This window comes from Aethina tumida, chromosome 6 (assembly GCF_024364675.1).
Source record: "Aethina tumida isolate Nest 87 chromosome 6, icAetTumi1.1, whole genome shotgun sequence".
In the NCBI taxonomy this organism is placed as follows: domain Eukaryota; kingdom Metazoa; phylum Arthropoda; class Insecta; order Coleoptera; family Nitidulidae; genus Aethina; species Aethina tumida.
Window position 1 is genome coordinate 19,036,699 of NC_065440.1, and position 27,095 is coordinate 19,063,793.

The 27,095-nt window shown below is 31.1% G+C and overlaps 2 protein-coding genes across 2 annotated transcripts in view; one reads left to right on the forward strand and one right to left on the reverse strand.

The window, feature by feature from the left end:
• Positions 1 to 27,095, reverse strand: part of LOC109602998 (Krueppel-like factor 7) — a 32,645-nt gene that overhangs the window by 3,765 nt on the left and 1,785 nt on the right. Inside the window, exons 3-4 of the mRNA XM_020019446.2 lie at positions 12,060 to 12,137; positions 5,925 to 6,057 (exon numbers count right to left, since the gene is read on the reverse strand). Coding sequence (XP_019875005.1) covers positions 5,925 to 6,057; positions 12,060 to 12,137 — 211 coding nt within the window. The remainder of the gene's footprint in view (positions 1 to 5,924; positions 6,058 to 12,059; positions 12,138 to 27,095) is intronic.
• On the forward strand, positions 2,313 to 3,349 carry LOC109602997 (venom allergen 5). The gene is made up of 2 exons (XM_020019445.2): positions 2,313 to 2,706; positions 2,758 to 3,349. Exons 1-2 carry the CDS (start codon positions 2,440 to 2,442, stop codon positions 3,340 to 3,342), a joined length of 852 nt encoding a protein of 283 aa, XP_019875004.2. The 5' UTR covers positions 2,313 to 2,439; the 3' UTR covers positions 3,343 to 3,349.

A 27,095-nucleotide genomic window follows, 5' to 3' on the forward strand; every position in this document is an offset into this window, starting at 1 on the left:
GATAATTAATTCGGTGTCTCTTCACAATCTCGACGACCTTAATAACACTGAACGACGATCGATTTGTGAATTGTAAAACGGATTGATCGATTTGCATAACTTAATTGACTACAAATTGGAGTTTAAGTGAACGGCACTTCATTGTTGCACCCACTCTTTCAAAATTCGTTCTGAACATGTAGGAAAAAAGAAACCTTGTTTATGTAAAAGACCAAATTGGAATTGGCAATAAAATCAATCGGAATTAGTTCCAGTTTTCTATCGGAGATATTTGAAAATTTAATCGTACCGTACTTTGTCGGCTTTTAATTGTTTCCAACGCAATACCTCGGAGAGTTTTCGCCCTTTTTTGGTTTTATTTTTAACGACCAACAGTTCAGTTATGCACCGAATGGAATTCAATCAATCCTAACAGTCCTACTATTGAACATTAGGACAAATTTGAGGAACATTTCGAAGCGATTTTAATGACGTTATGTGCGTGACAAAGACTCGTTTTTTTTCTACTAGTTAAGTGACGCCGTTAAAAAGCCGTTCATTAAGAAGCGCTTAGAAAACCGAAAACCGCTAAACGAAACGCACGTAATAAAAATAATTCAACTTAATGAGCCTTTTTTTGACTGAACGCCGAACGATGATGTTCTTTTTATGTACCATCCTTCCGTCCGACACTTTGAAAATCGTTAAACATTAATTCCAGTAGACAACCATTATGGAGGCAAGATCATTTTTATTTGGGTGCAGGAAAACAAACAACATCTTTCTTGCCAAACTCACAAGATTTGAACACTCAGTATAATTTAGTAGGTCTTTCAATTATCTTTTATTTGGGTCCAAAGTTTTATAATGAAATGTTTCATTTAAGTCTGGTAATTAAGAAGAAATTCCCAATTGTTGGCAGTAACTTTCTTATTTCATACCTCAATGTAATGAAGACTCGGTATAATTTAGATTAGAAGATTTTTTCATTACCTTTCTTTTGAGTCCCAACTTTCATAGTAAAAGATTTAATTTGTGTCAGATATTTAAGAAAAACGATAAAAATTACCCTAATTTTGGCTGTAATTTCCTTATTTCATACCCTAAGGTAAAGGACACTCAGTATAATTTAATATATTTTTTCATTACCTTTCATTTGAGTTCTAACTTTCATAGTAAAAGATTTAATTTGAGTCAGATATTTAAGAAAAACCACAAAAATTACCCTAATTTTGGCTGTAATTTCTTTATTTCATACCCTAAGGTAAAGGGTACTCAATATAATTTAATATATTTTTTTATTATCTTTCATTTGAGTCGCAATTTTCATAGTAAAATATTTTATTTGAAAGAGATATTTAAGAAAAACTATAAAGATTAACTAATTTTTGGTTGTAACTTCTATATTTCATACCCTGAAGCAATAAATCCTACACATGAAAATTAGCCAGAAACATTAAATTAAAAAAATCATTGGCACCAAATTAACTGTTGGCCCATGTTATTTATTTATTAAACAAACACAATCCGATTGGATTCCGGTTCGGGTAACAGATCAATTAACGATAAACCCGATCGCGATAAATTGTTAATGTAATAACGCTACCGTTTTTCGGTCCGAAATGATTTATCGAGATCGAACGACCGAAGGTTGCGGCCCGTTCCCATATCCAATTTTTTTTTCAATCCCACGTCTTGGAACTTGGACGCGACTTTATTAATTACGTTGGCCGCCACAGTTTACATCGTTCAATTCGCAATTACGATACGAAACGATGGTGGAGAGAAGAGAAATAAACGAAAAAAAAAACCCGGCGAGCGAACACCGAGTGTGGCAACTTCGGTTTAGGTACCTTTCTATAATACGTACCTTGCGATACGATAGGATAGGAATAGAAGGTTCCGCGCTCGCTCTTTTATCTGTATCAAGGACTTTGGTTGGTACGTTCGTTCAAATTGTTTTTATTAGACGATATGAGAAAAATCGTTTTGTTTCCAATGCAATGCTGGTATGGGGAAAAGGGAAGAGTCTGTTCAGGAAAGTTATGATTTTGGTTGGAAATCGCTTATTTTGTGCACTAAGTCTATGAACACCCGGTATAATTTAATAGATCTTTTCACTACCTTTCATTTGAGTCCAAATTTTCGTAGTTAAATATTTCATTTGAGTTAGATATAGATAAGAAAAACTAAGAAAATCACCCATTTTTTAGCTATATCTTCATTCTAAAAACCCTAAAGTAATAAATTCTCAGTATGATTTAATAGATTATTTCATTATCTTCCATTTGAGTACAAACTTTCTTAGTGAATTAGTGAATTCATGCGAGATATTTAAGAAAAACTACGAATATTACCCTTATTTTAGCTTTCATTTCATACCCCAAGGTATATATAAAATTGGACCTTTAAAAAAAAAAATGACAATCATGCATCTAGAAAACAGTCAAGCACAGCGACATGTCAAAACTGGCAGCAGCATTGTTGTTCCTGTCCATTTTGTCTTTCGGTTCGTGTTCGGACTACATGGGCAGCGAGATCGAGCGAATCCTGCTGATGGAATGGTGCGAGATGGACTGCGGCAACGTCACAAACATCGCCTGCGTGAACAAGGAAACGTGCGACGGAGCCGGCCGCTGCCATCCGGCCGAATGGGACGAGTTCTTCCGCACGGACGTGATCAACGCTCACAACCAGCTGCGTAGCCAGTTCGCCATCAACCACTCCGTAACTTATCATCAACAAACCCGTCATCAATGTGCACCTGATAATTTTTAGATATCGAACATGGCGTTCATGAACTACCACATGGAGCTGGAGTACGTGGCCAGGTGCCGGTGCAGCGATTGCTCCCGCAACGTCAGCGAGTGCCCGATCACCGAGAAGTTCCAGGACGTAGGCCAGAGCACGTACGTGGTGCCTGTGTCGACGAAACGGGCCGACCACGACAAGTACGTCTTCGAGGTGGTCAAGGGTTGGATGAACGGGGGCGAAGCCGCCGCCGCGTCGATGATCGGCTCGTATACGGAGGACAAGGCGTCCAACTACACGCAGATGGTGTGGGCGGAGACGACGCACGTCGGCTGCGCCCGTTTCCGGGACTCGCGGGACTTCTACTTTTGCTGCAACTACGGCCCGAAGGGCAACGTGGCCGGACAGCCGATTGGGAAAAAGGGGAAGCCGTGCACGGAGTGTCCGAAGGACGAGACATGCAACGAGGACTTCCCGTCGCTTTGCGGGGCCACGGAGGACGTATGCTTCGAGAGGTGGGACATGTACGTCGAACGCCGTGCCTCCTCCACCAAGCCTCAGCCCTTCGTTGCCTTCGTCCAAGTTGTCGCGTTAATAAAGTTGGTTTTTTAATTGTTCACTTTGACGTTGTTGGTACTTTCAGTGTCAGTTGCGAAAAGTCACGTTCACCCGAATAGTTGTATAATATAATTTTCGTGGGCACATTGAATGGTTCGTTAAGGAAATTAAGCGATATTGTGGTCAACAAATTACTAACAAAACAATCACAAATCGATCCAATTACCCAATTGACAGTGAACGAGATTGCGACACTCTAACCATAACTAGAGCACAAATTGAATTCCGAAATTCGTCGATAACGAAACCTTCTAATCATAAACCAACGATTGTCCGACCTCTGGTTACCATGAATTACTGTTATTTTACACTTATTTACCAACCAGGACTTTCTATCGAGCTCCAAACCCCGAGAAAACTCGTAAAAAATTTTTGGGCAAAAGATCGAGGACACAAAGACGACCGGCGTGATAATCTTCCCATATAGTCGACGAAGTAACGGAACGGCGTTTCGGCGTCGCTCCGTGACGTCCGCACGACTTGAACTATCGCACGCCCCGAACCGGGCGCCTCCTTCTCTTCGCTCTCCGCCTAAACACAAAAACCAGTAGCTCCGTGTTTCGTTCCGTTTCGCAACCGACAACAACAACAACAACAACCACACGCAGGTGTATATTCCTACATCTAGCTGTCTCAATAATTACCGTTCAACTTAAAGTTTTTAGGAAAAAATCATGATTTTTCAGTAGCTTTATTGTTTCATGTCTCAAAGTATATGAACACTCGGTATAATTTAACAGATCCCAATTCTGATACCAAATTTATTTACTTGATTTAGATATTTAAGGACAACTGAGGAAAATTACATGTTTGTTTAATGTAATAAACACCCAGTATAATTTAATAGTTTTTTAATTACCTTTTATTACACTCTAACTTACAGATTTACCAACTTGTACTAAATTTAACCATTTTGAGATAGTAATTACCCTATTTCATACCCTAAAATAATCAAAACTTACTAAGTAATTGTCTTATTTTGTACTTTAAGGTATTGAATCACTTAATCTAATAGAATTTTTCATTACCTTTTATTTGAATCGTTTAAGAAAAAATATTAAAATTAATTTTTTGGCTGTAATTACCTTTTTTTGATACTTTAAGGTATTGAAAACTCAAATTAATTTAACAGCACTTCATAGCCAAACTTTCATAGCCAAATCTTTCATTTTAGAGAGATATTTAAGAAAACAAATTAAAATTATATTTTTTTTGCTGTACTTACCTTATTTTATGCTTTAAGGTATTGAAAACTCGGATTAATTTAACAGAGCTTTTTATTACCTTTTATTTGAGTCCAAACTTTCATAGTAAAATCTTTTATTTTAGAGAGATATTTAAGAAAAAATATTGAAATTATCAATTTTTTAACAGTAATTACCATATTTTATAGTTTAAGGTATTGAAAACTCAGATAAATTTAACAGAACTTTTCATTACCTTTCATTTGAGTTCAAACTTTTATAGCAAAATCTTTCATATTAGAGAGATATTTAAGAAAAAATATTAAAATTATCAATTTTTTGACTGTAATTACCTCATTTCAATCCCTAATGTGTTGAAAACAGACTAATTTAATAGGTTTTTTTATTACATTTCATTTGAGTACCATCTTTCATGTTGAAATGTTTCATTTGAGGGAGTTATTTAAGAAAAACATTCAACATTCAAAATGTGATATCTCAGTCTTTCCTCTAACCATTAATAATTTGAACCTCAATGTACTAAAAAAAAATTTAGATGTGTTCTAAACAGTAACTTAATTACAATACAACATTAAAATACAATTAAATAAAAAAACTAATAGAAAAGTGATGGTGGGAATGGAGATGGAGATCGGGGTCAAAGGTAGCCGATGTTTCTCCATGCGATCCGGCGCGTTTACGCCATTTACGCCCACCGTCTCCGCTTACCTTCCTCTTATCTCGCCGATTTACATGTTTTCCCGTGCCTTTTTTCCCGTGCCGTTTGCGTACGACCGCAGAAACGTGCATCGTTAATGAGGTTTTATCGCTTCGGAACAATGAAAAATCGCGCACGGCCTTTTGTGCGTCCCCGCGTAACCGTTACCGTTCGATTACCGTTCGATTACCGTTCGATTACCGTTCGATTACCGTGATCGGAGGCGTCTTTCACGCCCACGCAACGAGAGCCGCGTTGCATCTGGCCGTCGGTCGTCGCGTCTTCGCCGTTCAAATTCGACGATTTTACGACCATCTCGCCTCGGCTGATTGAGGGGATTGAAACGCGGCGTCGGAACGGTACCGCGGACCGCGGCACGTACTACGTGCACGTGCGAATTATAGAAAGGAAAGTACTAGTTGTCGTTTGTCCTTTGGCGTGTGTGTGGAAGGAAACGTCGAGGGAAGCGGATCGAACATTATCGTTCGCGTTTGATCTTTCGGTTCTGTCGTTTCGTTACGACAGAGATACGCGATCGATCCGATTAATTAGAAGCCAGTTAGATGATTGCCCAATTGTGCGTTCACTTCTGCACACACGGACCGCATTCCATCTTATCTTGCTTTTGCACCGATTGTTTTTCACTTAAATAATATGGAAATCGGACTGGTTACCTGGAGGTTGTTGCAGCTTCGACGACGGCGGCGGATTCCTTAGTCTTTGGGCCGGGTATTTCGGCACCTGCAGCACCACCGGCGTCTTCACGCTCAGGTCCACCGGTTCCATTTGAACTGGAGGTCCTTCCGCCTGGAATAGGTCGATTAACACATTTTAATGGAATTCTTACTGTTATTTATTTACCCTGATTTAGATATTTAAGGAAACTGACTAAAATTACCCATTTTTCACCTTATTTCATACCCTAAGGTACTGAAAATTCAGTTTAAATTAATAATCTTTCCATTATCTTTTATTTGAGTTGGAACTTTATAATTAGATGTTTCATTTTAGACAGATATCTAAGAAAAATGACTAAAATTACCTATTTTTGTCTGGTACTACCTTATTTCATACCCTAAGGTATTGAAATTTCAGTTTATATTAATAATCTTTCCATTACCCTTTATTTGAGTTGGAACTTCATAATTAGATGTTTCATTTTAGACAGATATCTAAGAAAAATGACTAAAATTACCTATTTTTTGGCTGTTACTAACTTATTTAATACCCTAAGGTACTGAAATTTCAGTTTAAATTAATAATCTTTCCATTATCCTTTATTTGAGTTGGAACTTCATAATTAGATGTTTCATTTTAGACAGATATCTAAGAAAAATGACTAAAATTACCTATTTTTTGGCTGTTACTAACTTATTTCATACCCTAAGGTATTGAAATTTCAGTTTAAATTAATAATCTTTCTATTATCCTTTATTTGAGTTGGAACTTCATAATTAGATGTTTCATTTTAGACAGATATTTAAGAAAAATGAGTAAAATTACCTATTTTTTGGCTGTTACTACCTTGTTTCATACCCTAAGGTACTGAAAATTCAGTTTAAATTAATAATCTTTCCATTATCTTTTATTTGAGTTGGAACTTCATAATTAGATGTTTCGTTTTAGACAGATATCTAAGAAAAATGACTAAAATTACCTATTTTTTGGCTGTTACTAACTTAGTTCATGCCCTAAGGTATTGAAATTTCAGTTTAAATTAATAATCTTTCCATTATCCTTTATTTGAGTTGAAACTTCATAATTAGATGTTTCGTTTTAGACAGATATCTAAGAAAAATGACTAAAATTACCTATTTTTTGGCTGTTACTAACTTATTTCATGCCCTAAGGTATTGAAATTTCAGTTTAAATTAATAATCTTTCCATTATCCTTTATTTGAGTTGAAACTTCATAATTAGATGTTTCGTTTTAGACAGATATCTAAGAAAAATGAGTAAAATTACCTATTTTTTGGCTGTTACTAACTTATTTCATACCCTAAGGTATTGAAATTTCAGTTTAAATTAATAATCTTTCCATTATCCTTTATTTGAGTTGAAACTTCGTAATTAGATGTTTCATTTTAGACAGATATCTAAGAAAAATGACTAAAATTACCTATTTTTTGGCTGTTACTAACTTATTTCATACCCTAAGGTATTGAAATTTCAGTTTAAATTAATAATCTTTCCATTATCCTTTATTTGAGTTGGAACTTCGTAATTAGATGTTTCATTTTAGACAGATATCTAAGAAAAATGACTAAAATTACCTATTAATTGGCTGTTACTACCTTGTTTCATACCCTAAGGTACTGAAAATTCAGTTTAAATTAATAATCTTTCCATTACCTTTTATTTGAGTTGGAACTTCATAATTAGATGTTTCGTTTTAGACAGATATCTAAGAAAAATGACTAAAATTACCTATTTTTGTCTGGTACTACCTTATTTCATACCCTAAGATATTGAAATTTCAGTTTAAATTAATAATCTTTCCATTATCCTTTATTTGAGTTGGAACTTCATAATTAGATGTTTCATTTTAGACAGATATTTAAGAAAAATGATTAAAATTACCTATTTTTGTCTGGTACTACCTTATTTCATACCCTAAGGTATTGAAAATTCAGTCTAAATTAATAATCTTCTCATTATCTTTTATTTCACTTCATTAGCTTTCGTATGTTATTAGAAATATTTCATTTAAGCGAGTGTTTTAAATGAATTAAACCGTTAATTTAATCATAAATCAATTTAATACTGACTCTCTTAATTTAAATGTGAATTGTTACAAAAATTTATTATTCATTTTACCTCAAAATGAAGTTGTTAATAATTCTAATGCAAGTCTGGAACGTGTTGGCTTGTACATACATTGATGACAATATTTTGTGCTTTGGTCCAAAGTCTTTGGAAATTCAAGGATATGTTGATAAAAATGTGGCAAATGGTATCCCAGATAAATTGGACTTGCTACTGAAAGTACCAAAATTCTGCACCAAAAACCACACGAATACAGCTTTAAAAAGTATTTACTTAAGGGACACGAGTACCAAAGAGCTAGGAGTGAATTTGTTTCAAAATTATCAACTGGAAATATTTTCAATAAGTAAAAATACCATTAGAGTGATAAAAAGTCATACGTTTTACAACACTTCGATAATGAGTATCATTATGAACAACTGCCAAATTGAGACGTTAGAAACTGAAGCTTTTTCGGATTTACGTGATTTAGAATTGTTGGACTTGAGCTACAACAAAATCGGAAGCTTGAACAGTAAAAGTTTTAAGAATTTAACAGGCCTGAGAACATTTTTGATTAACTTTAATCAACTTTCCAGAATTGGTAAAAATGATTTGGATTTTTTGAAAGGTGCTACCAGAATTAATTCTTTGTACTTTAGTAATAATTTATTGGGTTACTTAGAATTGGGTAGCTTCAAAAATTTGAATGTTTTCTATATAAGTTTTGATAACAACAGTTTGCTCACGATGTTCGAACAGGTTTTTATTAATTCCACAATCGATACCATTTTTGTACGATACAATTATATACATGAAGTTTTCAATTATCAAAATAGTCAGATATGTGACATTAAAAATATATATTTTGAACCTGGGAAAAAGATGGAACTGTCAAAGGAAATAAAAGCTGAAGAAAAAAATTCTTTGCAGTGGATTGCAGTCTTGGTCTCTGTTTTTATTTTTTTAACTGTTGTTTTACTCCTAATTTTTTGTTGTCATTAAATTAACTTTGAGTTGTCTACTTATTCAGAAGTTATAAATTATTAAACAATTAAATATACACAGTTTTGTCTTAAGTTTCTTATCCCATTCCCTAAGGTACTTTCATTCTTTATTATCCACACTTTCTAAAAGTAAACCTCAATTAGTGTTAGATATTTAATTACATTAGATGTAATAATTTAGTGAATTTTGCTATTATCTTTCATTTTAGTCAAAATATTAATAAAAAAATCCTCAGTTTGAGTTAAGACAAGAAATTTACCAATTTTCAAAGTCGGAATAATTAATTAAATCTTGTCATTACCTTTAATTTGAACTGAAACTTTCGTAATGAAATATTTCATCAGTATATTTAATAAAAATATGATTTATTTAATTAAAACTTAAAAAAAAAATTAATTAACAAAATAATCAAAAATAAACGTGTGAAAGATTCAATTAACCCAATTAGCTTAATTAAATTAATGAAACGATAATGTTCGAGCGATCGACCATGAAAAATCACATCAATTTACCTGATGACTGTCATAATTCCAATTTGATTTGTTACAATCGTTCCACGACCATCAAGTTTAACTATTATCATAAAATGAAGCTGTTAATAATTTCAACTCGATTTCTATGCGTATTGTCGTGTTATTATTTAAACCAAAGCATCTTAGATCGGGGTGCAAAGTCTATAACAATAACCAGAGACCAAACATTTGTAGATGTTCTGAAAAATCTGGTTGAGGAAGTTGCCTTTCTAGGAGAAGTTCCAAAATTGTGCACCAACAATGACACAAATTATAATTTAAAAAATGTGTTTTTGAGGAACACAAGCACCAAGGAGCTGGGGGTGAATTTGTTTCAGAATTATCACCTGGAGTTGTTCGCACTCGCCACAAGCAGTGTCCCAGTTATAAGAACTCACACGTTTTACAACTGCTCAATAGTGAGAATCGAATTGAACAACTGTAAAATTAAAACTTTGGAAGCTGAAGCCTTCTCTGACTTGCGTGACTTACTCTTGCTGAATTTGGACAACAACGAAATCGACGTATTAAAGAGTAATAGTTTTAGGAATTTGTTGAATTTGAAGAAGTTTATGTTCAATTACAATCGACTGACAGGAATCCATGAGCATGATTTGGATTTTTTGAAAACTGGAACAGTAATGGAACATTTATCTTTTAATAACAACTTATTAGAGTACCTGGAAATTGGTAGTTTAGGTAGTTTGAACGTTTCCTACCTAAGTTTGGAACACAACAATTTATTAGTACTGTTTGATCAGATCTTTTACAACTCATCGATTGAAGTTGTTTTTGTACAGCACAATTTTATAAAAGAGCCAATAGATCTTCAATATAGTTTCTTCTGTGACGTGGGCAAAATATTTTTTGAACCTTGGAAGGAAGTGGAGTCGAAAATGGAACCTGAGGAAATAAATTCCTTCACGTGGATTATAGTTATTGTAATTTTTGTCATTTTACTGCTTATTTTTTGTTTCGGCGCCTTTTGGTGTTAAATATTTGCAAACCTATTTTAGTTTTGTTTGTAAAAATTAATTAAACTTGTAATATAATTGAAGTAATTAAGGAAGATATAAAAGCTAATAAAACAAAGTATAAAATGAAGACGTAAAATATACAACCGGATTCTTCATTTTCAGTTTATTACAACACTCTTAATTACCGTTTTAATTTATTAGCCAAATTATGAATGTTGACATTATAATTATTAACTTGTTCCTCGGCTACTTAATAAAGAAATAATTATGAGCAACATAAAGTTGCTTCCTCTTTCCACACAAAGATAAAAGTTGAAGATGAAGACGATGCACAACAGAAAGAAAAGAGAAAGGATTTGACGTGTAATGAATTTGACATTACTCGATCGACCTGATTTGCCACAATCAATTTTATTATCCTCCACACTTCTTCTTTTCTAATTAACATTTATATTATAGTTATTATTATAAAAGGCGAGTGAGAAAACTAACGAACGGCAACCTTTATTGTTGTTGTATCATTGTTTCCTCGTTAAATAAAATCGATTGCCACGAAAAAACCCATTGAACCCAATAATTATGCATGTTTGGCAATCATCAATTAATAAAGCGGTTTGTTTTTGTCGTTTTAAAGGTCGCCGATTGTTTTCGTTCGGACTAAACAAAAGCCGTTCCGTTTTTGGTCTCGGAATTTGTCATCCAGCAATTAAACTAACAAATACCCTTGACACTTTTTTAATTGCGTTTACGCCGTTCGGAAAAATCGTGACCGATTCTAAATCGGTACTTTCACCTAAGTTACACCTGCAACCGAATTTCTGTAATTAGGACTTTCACGCTAAACACGAGGAAGGATGAAAAAATATGTGTGATAGAGGTGGAGGAAAGGCTGAGAAGATGCAACAGTAAAGTACAGTTAGTGCGGCAGATGGTGAACGAAAACGTTCTTTGTGCATCCGATGCCGTTCCCGCAACTGTCCAGAACCGAAAACTATTTAGTTTAGGTCTTTAGCTCTGGAGCAGTTGGTGAAGAGTCATCAAAATTATGGATTTTTAACCGTAACTTTTTATTTCATGCTCTAAGATAATAAACACTCAGTATAAATCGATACATCTTTTCATTACCTTTCATTTGAAATGCTAATTTTATTAGAATATTGCACAGATTTGGCTGCAAAATATTGAACACCCAGTATAATTAAATAGATCTTTTCATTACCTTTAATTTGAATTCAAACTTTCATAGTGTATTATTTGATTTGAGTTAGATATTTAAGGAAAACTAAAAAAAATTACCCACATTTGAGTTGTAACTTCCTTATTTCATACCCAAAGGTAATGAAGATTCCAAATAATTAAATAGTCTTTTTCATTACCTTTCATTTGAGTCCAAACTGTCATGGCGAAAAATTTCATCTGAGTACGATATTTATGAAAAACTAAAAAAATTACCAACTTTTTTATTTGGCGTCCAAAAGTACGAATACTCGAAGTATAATTTAATAGATTATTTAATTACCTTTCATTTGATTAGGAATTTATATAACAAAATATTGAATTTAGTTACCTCTGGGGCGGTTGGAGATGCAGGAACTCCAGGTCGGGGAGCGCCCGTCCACCTGTTCGGGTTGGTTCGGCATTCGTCCTGCAAAAAAAGGAAAAAAAATCATTAATCAATCACTAATCGTTGTAAAAGTACATAAATAACCGTTTATTTTTTGGTCCTCCACGAAAATATTATCGATTTAAATCAATCAAAACTACGGTAAAGTCTATAATTAGACATTAATAAATTATCCAACTACTAAAATTAACACCAGTCAAACCGTACATAAATTTGTACGTTGTTATCTGTTTATAATGTTATAATTTATTGTTTTTTTCTTATTTATTTTAATTTAAAAAGTGAATTCTTCAAGTAAACTTTTAAAAATTATCATTATTATATGATTTGGTGTGTTTTTGTGATGTTCACATTAAAAATAATGATTGAATATTGAGAAGATCACCTTGAAAACTATACAAAATTGTAGCACTTCTCAGTATTATTTATTATACATGTTATATTTGTTTTTTGACCACGTTCATATTATTCACGTCAGTTCATATTTTTAATTGAGGAGTAGAAATAAAATTACCCAACTGTTACTTACTTATTTCATATTTTACGTTAATAAAGACTATACTTAATTCAATAAATCTTTTCATTACCTTTCATTTGAGTTCAAATTTCCATAGTGAATTCTTTTGTGTTAAATATATAAGCAAAATGACAAAAATTACCCCATTTATGGCTGTATTTTTAGTTTAGTGAATATTTGTATTACCTTTAATTTAAGTCCAAATTATCGCAGTCAATTCTTTCATTTGAGTTAGATATTTAAGAAAAACTACGAAAATTACACATTTTTTGACTGTAACTTACTTATTTAATACCCTAAAGTAGCAAACACTCAGTATAATTTAGTGAATTTTTTATTACCTTTCATTTGAGTTTAAATGCTGATAGTGAATTCTTTCATTTGAATTGCATTAATTAAAATTACCAATTTATTGGTTGTACCTTTTCATGTTTCATGCCCTAAAGTAATTAAGACTCGATATAAAAATTGTATCAGTTTTCAATAATATTTATTATACATGTTATATTCATTAGTGACCACTTTCATGTTATTCAGAACATCAGTTCTGAATTTTATTTGAGGAATATTTTCAGGTCGTTGAATAAAATCCCATTCAATGTAAGGAACGACATTAATAAAGTGTAAAAATTGAAATAATCACATTACGTTGACGATTATTTAAGATTATTGTAAATAAAAACGAGATTATATAAATTTGAATAAACGATAAAATGTGTGAAAAATTGTTCCCGGCCTCCGTTTAACAACCGATAAATTCCATAAAATATTCCAGCTACTCTTTTATTTCTCCGATCTCACTAATTGGAGAAACTTGAACTTCTTTCCACGTATTAAATGTGCGTTTTTACATTAAACAAAAAAACGACGTGAGATTGCAAAATAAAGATGAACAAATCCAGATAAAAACGTGAAAAAAAAAGGTACGTGATTCAGTTCAGGGCTTTTCTGATTTTTATTTTTACTGCGGATTCGCTAATTAAGTGTCGATATTTCAACGTTTTGTCGTCTTTTATACGATTTTAATTGTGTCGATTTTGAAACGAGACATCGCTAATTAAATCCCCATAAAAATCTAATTAACCGACGTCTTATCGACATTGTTTAATCGCAAGTTCAAACGCACGACCAACTCAACGTGGAGAAAGAAAAAAAAAAAAAAATAAAAATAAATCGTTGTGTCGGTTGCAAAATAATAATTGAGCAAGTAAATTGTGCATTTGTATCGGGATTTACTGTAAATGGTAAAAGGAATGAAAAAGGGTCCGACATTCACTTTTTGATCCCACGAGTATAAATAAATTGACCTTTATTTGGTACGTAGTACCAAAATCGGCAACATTAGAATAAAACCTTTTCGCATTCACTCCTCGGTGGTACTGATTCGAATCGTTACGATTTGTGACATTTTACACGTTTCGAAATCCACCACTACGTACAGGAAAATCATCTAGCAGTACTGCCGGTACTAATGGTACAACAATGCTTTTGTCCGACGCTGATTAATCGTATTTTTTCTCCGTGAATCACCTGGGAAACATCCTTGGTACGTTCCGGGACAACACCGACGAAAAATGCGGTACCGCCAAATCGAGCACCTACAGTGACAGGTCGGGTTGATTTTTTCGGGTCACCAGTATGTCACAAGCATCGACAAATAAACAGCAAAAAAAGTGCGAGTGATCGAGGAACGGAGAAGGAAAATGGACGTGGATGTGCGATGATGAGGGAGAGGCGAACAGTTTCTCACGGTCCGTTCTCGATGCGTTTTAGCGGTTTTAGAAGTTAGAAAGTGATCGGAATCGCGCGGCTCGCAAACGTCCTCAGTGGCGTAACAGGTGGTACCGTGAGAAACGAGCCGCATCCACTTTTTGGTCGAGATTAAGCAATTAAATTCAAAGCGAACGAGTTCATAAACTCTTTGAACTAATTGAAAAAAATTGAAATGGGCGTTTTTTTATTATTAATTAATCGATAAAAACTTGCATTGGTACCGTTAATTGTGTTCGAAATTTTGTTAAAAATAGGAAATTAACATATTTTTGGGTGTAACTTTCTTATTAGATGTATTAAAGTGTATAAGACCTTGTACAATTGAATAGATATTTTAATTACCTTTCATTTGAGTACCAACTTTGATACTGAATATTTCATTTGAGTCAGATATTTAAGAAGAACCACGAAAATTACCCATTTTTTTGTCATAACTTTCTTATACAGACCCTAAAGGAATAAAGACTCAGTATAATTTAATAAATTATTTCATTGTCTTTCATTTGAGTACCAACTTTGATAATGAAATATTTTATTTGAGTCAGATATTTAAGAAAAATCACGAAAATTGACCATTTTTTAGTCATAACTTTCTTATACAGACCCTAAAGGAATAAAGACTCAGTATAATTTAATAGATTATTTCATTATCTTTCATTTGAGTACCAACTTTGTTAGTGAAATATTTCATTTGAGTCAGATATTTAAGAAAAACCACGAAAATTATCCATTTTTAGTCATAACTTTCTTATACAGACTCGATAGGAATAAAGACTCAGTATAATTTAATAGATTACTTCATTATCTTTCATTTGAGTACCAACTTTGATGGTGAAATATTTCATTTGGTTCAGATATTTAAGAAAAACTACGAAATTTACTCATTTTTAGTCATAACTTTCTTATACAGACCCGAAAGGAATAAAGACTCAGTGTAATTTAATAGATTACTTCATTATCTTTCATTTGAGTACCAACTTTGATGGTGAAATATTTCATTTGGTTCAGATATTTAAGAAAAACTACGAAATTTACTCATTTTTAGTCATAACTTTCTTATACAGACCCGAAAGGAATAAAGACTCAGTATAATTTAATAGATTACTTCATTATCTTTCATTTGAGTACCAACTTTGATAGTGAAATATTTCATTTGTGTCAGATATTTAAGAAAAACCACGAAAATTACCCATTTCTTAGTCATAACTTTCTTATACAGACCCTAAAGGAACAAAGACTCAGTATAATTTAATAGATTATTTCATTATCTTTCATTTGAGTACCAACTTTGATAGTGATATACTTCATTTGAGCCAATTATTAAAGAAAAACAAAGACATAATCTGTCAGAAACAAAATTGCCAAATTCTGTTGCATAAGTTCTGAATTAAATCGATATTTATTGCGGCCACCCGCACCGCAATCGATTAAAACCGATACGGATCAATTCGACCGTATTTTCACTAAATACCACCGCCGAATTTAATTTTTTTTTGGGTGGCCCCAGCAATAAAAGATAACAAGACCGTAAACATTTTTAAGGCACGGTTTTCAATTTGTTTATCGTGTGCGTTTTTTTTTTGAGTTTATCGCGAAATCTGGGATGGGAAATTATTGAAATTAAGTCCGCTAATTGATATTATAATTGTTGCGGTCTTTAATTGACCGTTCCACTTCCAACCTCGATCCCGTAATTGCCGTGCTACACTTCTGATCGGATCGGCAATGCGATCGCCGTTTATTTATTTATCTGTTTATCGGTTTCTCTGTCAATGCTGCTCAATAAAAATTTCGCAGCATTTACGTAAAAAATGAATTAATTAACCAATTAATTTTCCTCCCCGAAATCGAAAAGGAGCTGAGCCGAGAAACCGACCGGTGAAAGTCAAGGTTCGATTCGATTATTAACAATAACGAATAACGTTATCTGGAATGCAAATCACGAACAATATGTACAATTTCAATAATGGATTAATGCATTTTTCGCCGCTAATTGAGCTTAATCTCCCATAATGAAATAATTACATCAGTTTGATTGACATTTTAAAGACAATGTTTTGACCAATTGTCCCGGATCACACACCCAAGAGCGCAAAAACTTGAATAATTAGACAATTTTAATAACGATACGAATGCAATAAACCATCGAAACGTTAATTACCCCATAAAACGGCGAGGCTTAACGATCACGAGCCGCGGCAACATTGTATCTGGTACTCCAGTACTCCAGTACTCCAGTACGGTGTGTCGCTGATGTGTGTGTGTGTGTTCAAGTCCATTTTCGTGCGTTTTTACGTTATATTATTAGATCGCGGTTTCATCACACACACAGACACACACTCACAAACAACGAAGAGCAAATGGGATTCAGATAAGGCGAAACGAGGGCATGGTCTTTATGCTAATCGCACCACGACTGCGGAGCATCTCCGACCATCTAATTTATTCCCATTGTCGTTTCCAGCCAGTGGCGTGTACAATGTCTATTCTCTTTTGACGCCACCTCTATCTATCTATCCCGTCTAATATATTCTATTTTTGCATAATTAACTTGATATATTCATTATAGATTCTTCATTATCTTTCATTTGAGTATCAATTTTCAAATGAAATGTTTTATTAAAGGTTAGTGTTTAAGAAAAATTACAAGAATTACCCATTTTGACAATACTTTTCTTTTTCAGTACTCTGAGGTATTGAAAAATGGGTATGCATTACTATATTCTTCATTACTTTTAATTTGAGTATCAATTTTCATTATGGAATGTTTTATTTAAGGTAAATGTTTAAGAAAAATTATAAGAATTGACTATACTTTCCTTTTCTCATATTGTGAGGTACTGAAAATTGGGTATAAATTACTAAACTCTTCATTACCTTTCATTTGAGTATCAATTTTCATTGTGGAATGATTTATTTAAGGTAAATGTTTAAGAAAAATTACAAAAATTATCCATTTTGACTATACTTTTCTTTTCTTATACTCTGAGGTAGTGAAAAATGACTATGAATTACTAGATTCTTCATTGCCTTTTATTTGAGTATCAATTTTCATTGAGGAATGTTTTATTTAAGGTAAATATTTAAGAAAAATTACAAGAATTACTCATTTTAATTATACTTTTCTTTTCTTATACTCTGAGGTACTGTAAAATGGATCTGAATTACTAAATTCTTCATTACCTTTCATTTGAGTATCAATTTTCATTGTGGAATGATTTATTTAAGGTAAATGTTTAAGAAAAATTACAAAAATTATCCATTTTGACTATACTTTTCTTTTCTTATACTCTGAGGTAGTGAAAAATGACTATGAATTACTAGATTCTTCATTGCCTTTTATTTGAGTATCAATTTTCATTGAGGAATGTTTTATTTAAGGTAAATATTTAAGAAAAATTACAAGAATTACTCATTTTAATTATACTTTTCTTTTCTTATACTCTGAGGTACTGTAAAATGGATCTGAATTACTAAATTCTTCATTACCTTTCATTTGAGTATCAATTTTCATTGTGGAATGATTTATTTAAGGTAAATGTTTAAGAAAAATTACAAAAATTATCCATTTTGACTATACTTTTCTTTTCTTATACTCTGAGGTAGTGAAAAATGACTATGAATTACTAGATTCTTCATTGCCTTTTATTTGAGTATCAATTTTCATTGAGGAATGTTTTATTTAAGGTAAATATTTAAGAAAAATTACAAGAATTACTCATTTTAATTATACTTTTCTTTTCTTATACTCTGAGGTACTGTAAAATGGATCTGAATTACTAAATTCTTCATTACATTTCATTTGAGTATCAATTTTCATTGTGGAATGATTTATTTAAGGTAAATGTTTAAGAAAAATTACAAAAATTATCCATTTTGACTATACTTTTCTTTTCTTATACTCTGAGGTAGTGAAAAATGACTATGAATTACTAGATTCTTCATTGCCTTTTATTTGAGTATCAATTTTCATTGAGGAATGTTTTATTTAAGGTAAATATTTAAGAAAAATTACAAGAATTACTCATTTTAATTATACTTTTCTTTTCTTATACTCTGAGGTACTGTAAAATGGATCTGAATTACTAAATTCTTCATTACCTTTCATTTGAGTATCAATTTTCATTGTGGAATGATTTATTTAAGGTAAATGTTTAAGAAAAATTACAAAAATTATCCATTTTGACTATACTTTTCTTTTCTTATACTCTGAGGTAGTGAAAAATGACTATGAATTACTAGATTCTTCATTGCCTTTTATTTGAGTATCAATTTTCATTGAGGAATGTTTTATTTAAGGTAAATATTTAAGAAAAATTACAAGAATTACTCATTTTAATTATACTTTTCTTTTCTTATACTCTGAGGTACTGTAAAATGGATCTGAATTACTAAATTCTTCATTACCTTTCATTTGAGTATCAATTTTCATTGTGGAATGATTTATTTAAGGTAAATGTTTAAGAAAAATTACAAAAATTATCCATTTTGACTATACTTTTCTTTTCTTATACTCTGAGGTAGTGAAAAATGACTATGAATTACTAGATTCTTCATTGCCTTTTATTTGAGTATCAATTTTCATTGAGGAATGTTTTATTTAAGGTAAATATTTAAGAAAAATTACAAGAATTACTCATTTTAATTATACTTTTCTTTTCTTATACTCTGAGGTACTGTAAAATGGATCTGAATTACTAAATTCTTCATTACCTTTCATTTGAGTATCAATTTTCATTGTGGAATGATTTATTTAAGGTAAATGTTTAAGAAAAATTACAAAAATTATCCATTTTGACTATACTTTTCTTTTCTTATACTCTGAGGTAGTGAAAAATGACTATGAATTACTAGATTCTTCATTGCCTTTTATTTGAGTATCAATTTTCATTGAGGAATGTTTTATTTAAGGTAAATATTTAAGAAAAATTACAAGAATTACTCATTTTAATTATACTTTTCTTTTCTTATACTCTGAGGTACTGTAAAATGGATCTGAATTACTAAATTCTTCATTACCTTTCATTTGAGTATCAATTTTCATTGTGGAATGATTTATTTAAGGTAAATGTTTAAGAAAAATTACAAAAATTATCCATTTTGACTATACTTTTCTTTTCTTATACTCTGAGGTAGTGAAAAATGACTATGAATTACTAGATTCTTCATTGCCTTTTATTTGAGTATCAATTTTCATTGAGGAATGTTTTATTTAAGGTAAATATTTAAGAAAAATTACAAGAATTACTCATTTTAATTATACTTTTCTTTTCTTATACTCTGAGGTACTGTAAAATGGATCTGAATTACTAAATTCTTCATTACCTTTCATTTGAGTATCAATTTTCATTGTGGAATGATTTATTTAAGGTAAATGTTTAAGAAAAATTACAAAAATTATCCATTTTGACTATACTTTTCTTTTCTTATACTCTGAGGTAGTGAAAAATGACTATGAATTACTAGATTCTTCATTGCCTTTTATTTGAGTATCAATTTTCATTGAGGAATGTTTTATTTAAGGTAAATATTTAAGAAAAATTACAAGAATTACTCATTTTAATTATACTTTTCTTTTCTTATACTCTGAGGTACTGTAAAATGGATCTGAATTACTAAATTCTTCATTACATTTCATTTGAGTATCAATTTTCATTGTGGAATGATTTATTTAAGGTAAATGTTTAAGAAAAATTACAAAAATTATCCATTTTGACTATACTTTTCTTTTCTTATACTCTGAGGTAGTGAAAAATGACTATGAATTACTAGATTCTTCATTGCCTTTTATTTGAGTATCAATTTTCATTGAGGAATGTTTTATTTAAGGTAAATATTTAAGAAAAATTACAAGAATTACTCATTTTAATTATACTTTTCTTTTCTTATACTCTGAGGTACTGTAAAATGGATCTGAATTACTAAATTCTTCATTACCTTTCATTTGAGTATCAATTTTCATTGTGGAATGATTTATTTAAGGTAAATGTTTAAGAAAAATTACAAAAATTATCCATTTTGACTATACTTTTCTTTTCTTATACTCTGAGGTAGTGAAAAATGACTATGAATTACTAGATTCTTCATTGCCTTTTATTTGAGTATCAATTTTCATTGAGGAATGTTTTATTTAAGGTAAATATTTAAGAAAAATTACAAGAATTACTCATTTTAATTATACTTTTCTTTTCTTATACTCTGAGGTACTGTAAAATGGATCTGAATTACTAAATTCTTCATTACCTTTCATTTGAGTATCAATTTTCATTGTGGAATGATTTATTTAAGGTAAATGTTTAAGAAAAATTACAAAAATTATCCATTTTGACTATACTTTTCTTTTCTTATACTCTGAGGTAGTGAAAAATGACTATGAATTACTAGATTCTTCATTGCCTTTTATTTGAGTATCAATTTTCATTGAGGAATGTTTTATTTAAGGTAAATATTTAAGAAAAATTACAAGAATTACTCATTTTAATTATACTTTTCTTTTCTTATACTCTGAGGTACTGTAAAATGGATCTGAATTACTAAATTCTTCATTACCTTTCATTTGAGTATCAATTTTCATTGTGGAATGATTTATTTAAGGTAAATGTTTAAGAAAAATTACAAAAATTATCCATTTTGACTATACTTTTCTTTTCTTATACTCTGAGGTAGTGAAAAATGACTATGAATTACTAGATTCTTCATTGCCTTTTATTTGAGTATCAATTTTCATTGAGGAATGTTTTATTTAAGGTAAATATTTAAGAAAAATTACAAGAATTACTCATTTTAATTATACTTTTCTTTTCTTATACTCTGAGGTACTGTAAAATGGATCTGAATTACTAAATTCTTCATTACCTTTCATTTGAGTATCAATTTTCATTGTGGAATGATTTATTTAAGGTAAATGTTTAAGAAAAATTACAAAAATTATCCATTTTGACTATACTTTTCTTTTCTTATACTCTGAGGTAGTGAAAAATGACTATGAATTACTAGATTCTTCATTGCCTTTTATTTGAGTATCAATTTTCATTGAGGAATGTTTTATTTAAGGTAAATATTTAAGAAAAATTACAAGAATTACTCATTTTAATTATACTTTTCTTTTCTTATACTCTGAGGTACTGTAAAATGGATCTGAATTACTAAATTCTTCATTACCTTTCATTTGAGTATCAATTTTCATTGTGGAATGATTTATTTAAGGTAAATGTTTAAGAAAAATTACAAAAATTATCCATTTTGACTATACTTTTCTTTTCTTATACTCTGAGGTAGTGAAAAATGACTATGAATTACTAGATTCTTCATTGCCTTTTATTTGAGTATCAATTTTCATTGAGGAATGTTTTATTTAAGGTAAATATTTAAGAAAAATTACAAGAATTACTCATTTTAATTATACTTTTCTTTTCTTATACTCTGAGGTACTGTAAAATGGATCTGAATTACTAAATTCTTCATTACCTTTCATTTGAGTATCAATTTTCATTGTGGAATGATTTATTTAAGGTAAATGTTTAAGAAAAATTACAAAAATTATCCATTTTGACTATACTTTTCTTTTCTTATACTCTGAGGTAGTGAAAAATGACTATGAATTACTAGATTCTTCATTGCCTTTTATTTGAGTATCAATTTTCATTGAGGAATGTTTTATTTAAGGTAAATATTTAAGAAAAATTACAAGAATTACTCATTTTAATTATACTTTTCTTTTCTTATACTCTGAGGTACTGTAAAATGGATCTGAATTACTAAATTCTTCATTACCTTTCATTTGAGTATCAATTTTCATTGTGGAATGATTTATTTAAGGTAAATGTTTAAGAAAAATTACAAAAATTATCCATTTTGACTATACTTTTCTTTTCTTATACTCTGAGGTAGTGAAAAATGACTATGAATTACTAGATTCTTCATTGCCTTTTATTTGAGTATCAATTTTCATTGAGGAATGTTTTATTTAAGGTAAATATTTAAGAAAAATTACAAGAATTACTCATTTTAATTATACTTTTCTTTTCTTATACTCTGAGGTACTGTAAAATGGATCTGAATTACTAAATTCTTCATTACCTTTCATTTGAGTATCAATTTTCATTGTGGAATGATTTATTTAAGGTAAATGTTTAAGAAAAATTACAAAAATTATCCATTTTGACTATACTTTTCTTTTCTTATACTCTGAGGTAGTGAAAAATGACTATGAATTACTAGATTCTTCATTGCCTTTTATTTGAGTATCAATTTTCATTGAGGAATGTTTTATTTAAGGTAAATATTTAAGAAAAATTACAAGAATTACTCATTTTAATTATACTTTTCTTTTCTTATACTCTGAGGTACTGTAAAATGGATCTGAATTACTAAATTCTTCATTACCTTTCATTTGAGTATCAATTTTCATTGTGGAATGATTTATTTAAGGTAAATGTTTAAGAAAAATTACAAAAATTATCCATTTTGACTATACTTTTCTTTTCTTATACTCTGAGGTAGTGAAAAATGACTATGAATTACTAGATTCTTCATTGCCTTTTATTTGAGTATCAATTTTCATTGAGGAATGTTTTATTTAAGGTAAATATTTAAGAAAAATTACAAGAATTACTCATTTTAATTATACTTTTCTTTTCTTATACTCTGAGGTACTGTAAAATGGATCTGAATTACTAAATTCTTCATTACCTTTCATTTGAGTATCAATTTTCATTGTGGAATGATTTATTTAAGGTAAATGTTTAAGAAAAATTACAAAAATTATCCATTTTGACTATACTTTTCTTTTCTTATACTCTGAGGTAGTGAAAAATGACTATGAATTACTAGATTCTTCATTGCCTTTTATTTGAGTATCAATTTTCATTGAGGAATGTTTTATTTAAGGTAAATATTTAAGAAAAATTACAAGAATTACTCATTTTAATTATACTTTTCTTTTCTTATACTCTGAGGTACTGTAAAATGGATCTGAATTACTAAATTCTTCATTACCTTTCATTTGAGTATCAATTTTCATTGTGGAATGATTTATTTAAGGTAAATGTTTAAGAAAAATTACAAAAATTATCCATTTTGACTATACTTTTCTTTTCTTATACTCTGAGGTAGTGAAAAATGACTATGAATTACTAGATTCTTCATTGCCTTTTATTTGAGTATCAATTTTCATTGAGGAATGTTTTATTTAAGGTAAATATTTAAGAAAAATTACAAGAATTACTCATTTTAATTATACTTTTCTTTTCTTATACTCTGAGGTACTGTAAAATGGATCTGAATTACTAAATTCTTCATTACCTTTCATTTGAGTATCAATTTTCATTGTGGAATGATTTATTTAAGGTAAATGTTTAAGAAAAATTACAAAAATTATCCATTTTGACTATACTTTTCTTTTCTTATACTCTGAGGTAGTGAAAAATGACTATGAATTACTAGATTCTTCATTGCCTTTTATTTGAGTATCAATTTTCATTGAGGAATGTTTTATTTAAAGTAAATGTTTAAGAAAAATTACAAGAATTACTCATTTTAATTATACTTTTCTTTGCTCATACACTGAGAAACTGAAAATTGGGTACAAATGAATAGATTCTTCAATATCTTTCATTTGGGTATCAATTATTATAATGAAATACTTTATTTTAGATGGATAATAAAGGAAAACTACAAAATTTTCCCATTTTTTGGGTGTAACTTTCTTATTTCATACCCTAAGATAATGAAGACTTACCATAATTTAATAAGTCTTTTCGTTACCTTTAATTTGAGTCCGAACATGCACATTGCTCAAGTACAACAATAAAAAAGCAATCGTTGTTAACAAACCTTAATTTAAAAGACAATTACAATAATTTCTTCGGTTTGTTTCGTAACAATATTGTTTGTTGTTGTCGTGTTGTGACCCTCGTAGATCGAATGTCGATTTAAAATGTCACATCGTACATAAAAGAAGACGATTGTTCAAGGATGGGCTCGATTGTTTACGCCCTCGCTATTCTCTTCGGTTGTGGGAACGTTCCTTAAAACTGTTACCGATAGTTTTTCATTTTATTCGTTTCCTATCGGTGATAAAATTTCGTCTTTTTACTACTTTCATTTCTGTGCCATTAATTATATTGTGTTTTGGGTTTTTACGTGCTCCAGGTCACTCACCTGTCTCTTAATTATCCGCTCTTATTTGTCCGAATTTATTTAAAAAATTAACCAAATTCGTTTGAACGAATCGGACTTAACAAATGTCCGTAAACATAAACGTTTGAATGCCAGAAGCGAAATTACGAAGAATCAAATCGAGTCAAGATCGTGTCGGAAGGCGTGGCCAAAATGATGAACGTGCGAAACAAATTTCAAATCAATCGAAAAACAATTTTGCAACGGCTCCAATAAAATTGTCCTTTCCTTTTGCACACATCCACAGTCCCAAGCCCCAAAGCCCCGAAGCCCCGAAGCCCCGAAGCCCCGAACCCAAATTTTATTAAATTAAATATTGAACGCACGATTCGAATTGTTGACAGTGCATTTATCACTCACACGACGAACGAATCATTTGTTCATTCACTTTTCGTGCAAATAAAACATAATCGAGATATTTTTGTGGGTGTGAAAGGCGATAAATCACAACTCAGAATTTCCACACGATTCCTTTTATCCAAAAAATTCGTTTCGACATCGAAAAATTGGTCACTCGAGGCGAATTTTTGTTTGGTGGGTTCGGTTTTTGATTTACAACGGTTGTGAAACATATTTATATTATAAGTTTGTTTGAAAATCTGGATGAATGCGAAGAAAAGTGGTGGGCAGTGTCTTCGTAACAGTTGGATCATTGTGATATCCGAATTATTTATAGAACGGACAAATTTGCATTCAATGCAAAAAACTGCATGTTTCTAGCTTGTTTTATTCACGAGATATTTGTTAAAATTGAATAAAATTAATCTCATCGATGAACTTTATTACAACAGTGAAGCTTCTTCTATATAACGTCCTTTGTACTAGAAGGATTTTTAAGATTTTTGGGACATTTATAGATTGAACAATTGTGCATTTAATGCAAAAAATTGCATGTTTCTGTCTTCCTTCGTTGGTGAGTTACTTATTAAAATTAATAAAGGTGACATCGTCAAAGAACTTTATCACAACAGTGAAGTTTCAACTACGTAACTTCCTTTGTACTAGGAGGATTTATGTGATTTTTGGGACATTTGTAGAGTAAACATTTGTGCATTTAATGCAAAAAACTGCATGTTTCTGCCTTCCTTTGTTCGTGAGTTATTTATTAAAATTTAATAAAAGTGACATCGTCAAAGAACTTTATTACAACAGTGAAGTTTTTTCTGCGTAACTTCCTTTGTACAGGTTAGGATCACTGTGATTTTTAGAACATCCATAGACTGAACAAATCACCACTTAATGCATAAAATTGCATGGCTTAAATAAATTCGTTAAGACCGTTAGAAAATCTGGACGAATGTGCAGGAAATTAAAATGCGTGCACGTCAGTCGTGAGTCCAAGGACGGTTTTTTGCATTGGAAAATGACACTTTTCACTCTCACTTTTTTTTCCTCTATCTCATGCACATTTATTTATGTTTACGATCATTTTTTCTTCAATTTAATACATTGTATTATGCATTTTCTGATGTAACAACGTTTGTCCCCTTTGTTTTCTTGGAAACAACAACATTAGCAACGCAAAGTGATTTTTTGAAGCGGCTTATTTATTGGTCACCTTACCAATTTTAAACTTGTCGATTCAACAGTGAGTGTGTAATAAATGATAAATGTTGAAGAGTGAATTGTTGTCGGTGTGTCGGGAGGGCGTGAACCGGAAGTTTATCACAATTGAATGCTTCCAACTACGTTGCCAAACGTTCAGAAACACACCGGGCACAATTTGTTTAAAAAACCAACTGTATAAGCAAGTTTTCCTTCAGTTTTCTTCGTGCATTGTTCTCAGGAATGAAATTTTTTAGTGGGCGTGATCGACAAAAAGTAATATAGGTAAGGTTGGAGTGTGAGAGACAATCGACCGATCCCAGGTGACATTTAAACTGAGGATGAGCCGTACCCAACGAAAAAATCCGCATCTCTCGTTGTGTGTCGTTTCCTCCTAATCGGTCCAGAGAACAAAAGAACGGTTACTTTCTCCACTGGAACGGTACGCGGCCGTTGCGGCCGTTGCGGCCGTTGCGGGTGTTTTAGGGCTACGTCGAACGGTGACGTTCCAATTCGGCTTCGGGTTTATGAGGAAGTGACGAATTCAGAGCAATAACAAACAACAAACATTGTAAAACGTTACGTAACCCGTTTTCGTGTTGGGCACGCGGAGACTCGCCGCCGGTTTTGATTCCCCGTACGATTTTCGTGGGAAAAATGTGTAATTGATCGCTTCGCTAAAAAATGTACCTAATGTAATTAATAAAAACGCAGACCTTTCACTTGCCAATTCGATTGCTTAGAAAGTCATTTTTATTTAACAACGCACACCATTAATTACTATGTGCTCTTCAAATTCAATTCAACTCAATTAAAAATTATAAACAAATAATATTACACATTAGAAAACCGCCTGCTCGTTTCCTTTCTATTCAATTTTATTATTTAGTTTTCAAATTTATTTTTTTATAATTTAATTGTGTTTTATTGATGGAATAATTCAGCACTGAAAGAAGAAAACGATG

Bases quoted from the DNA above. Each gene is read 5' to 3' on its own strand.
- LOC109602997 (XM_020019445.2), top strand. From the start codon at position 2,440: ATGTCAAAACTGGCAGCAGCATTGTTGTTCCTGTCCATTTTGTCTTTC. The intron at 2,707-2,757 runs GTAACTTATCAT...GATAATTTTTAG, and splicing joins AGTTCGCCATCAACCACTCC to ATATCGAACATGGCGTTCAT.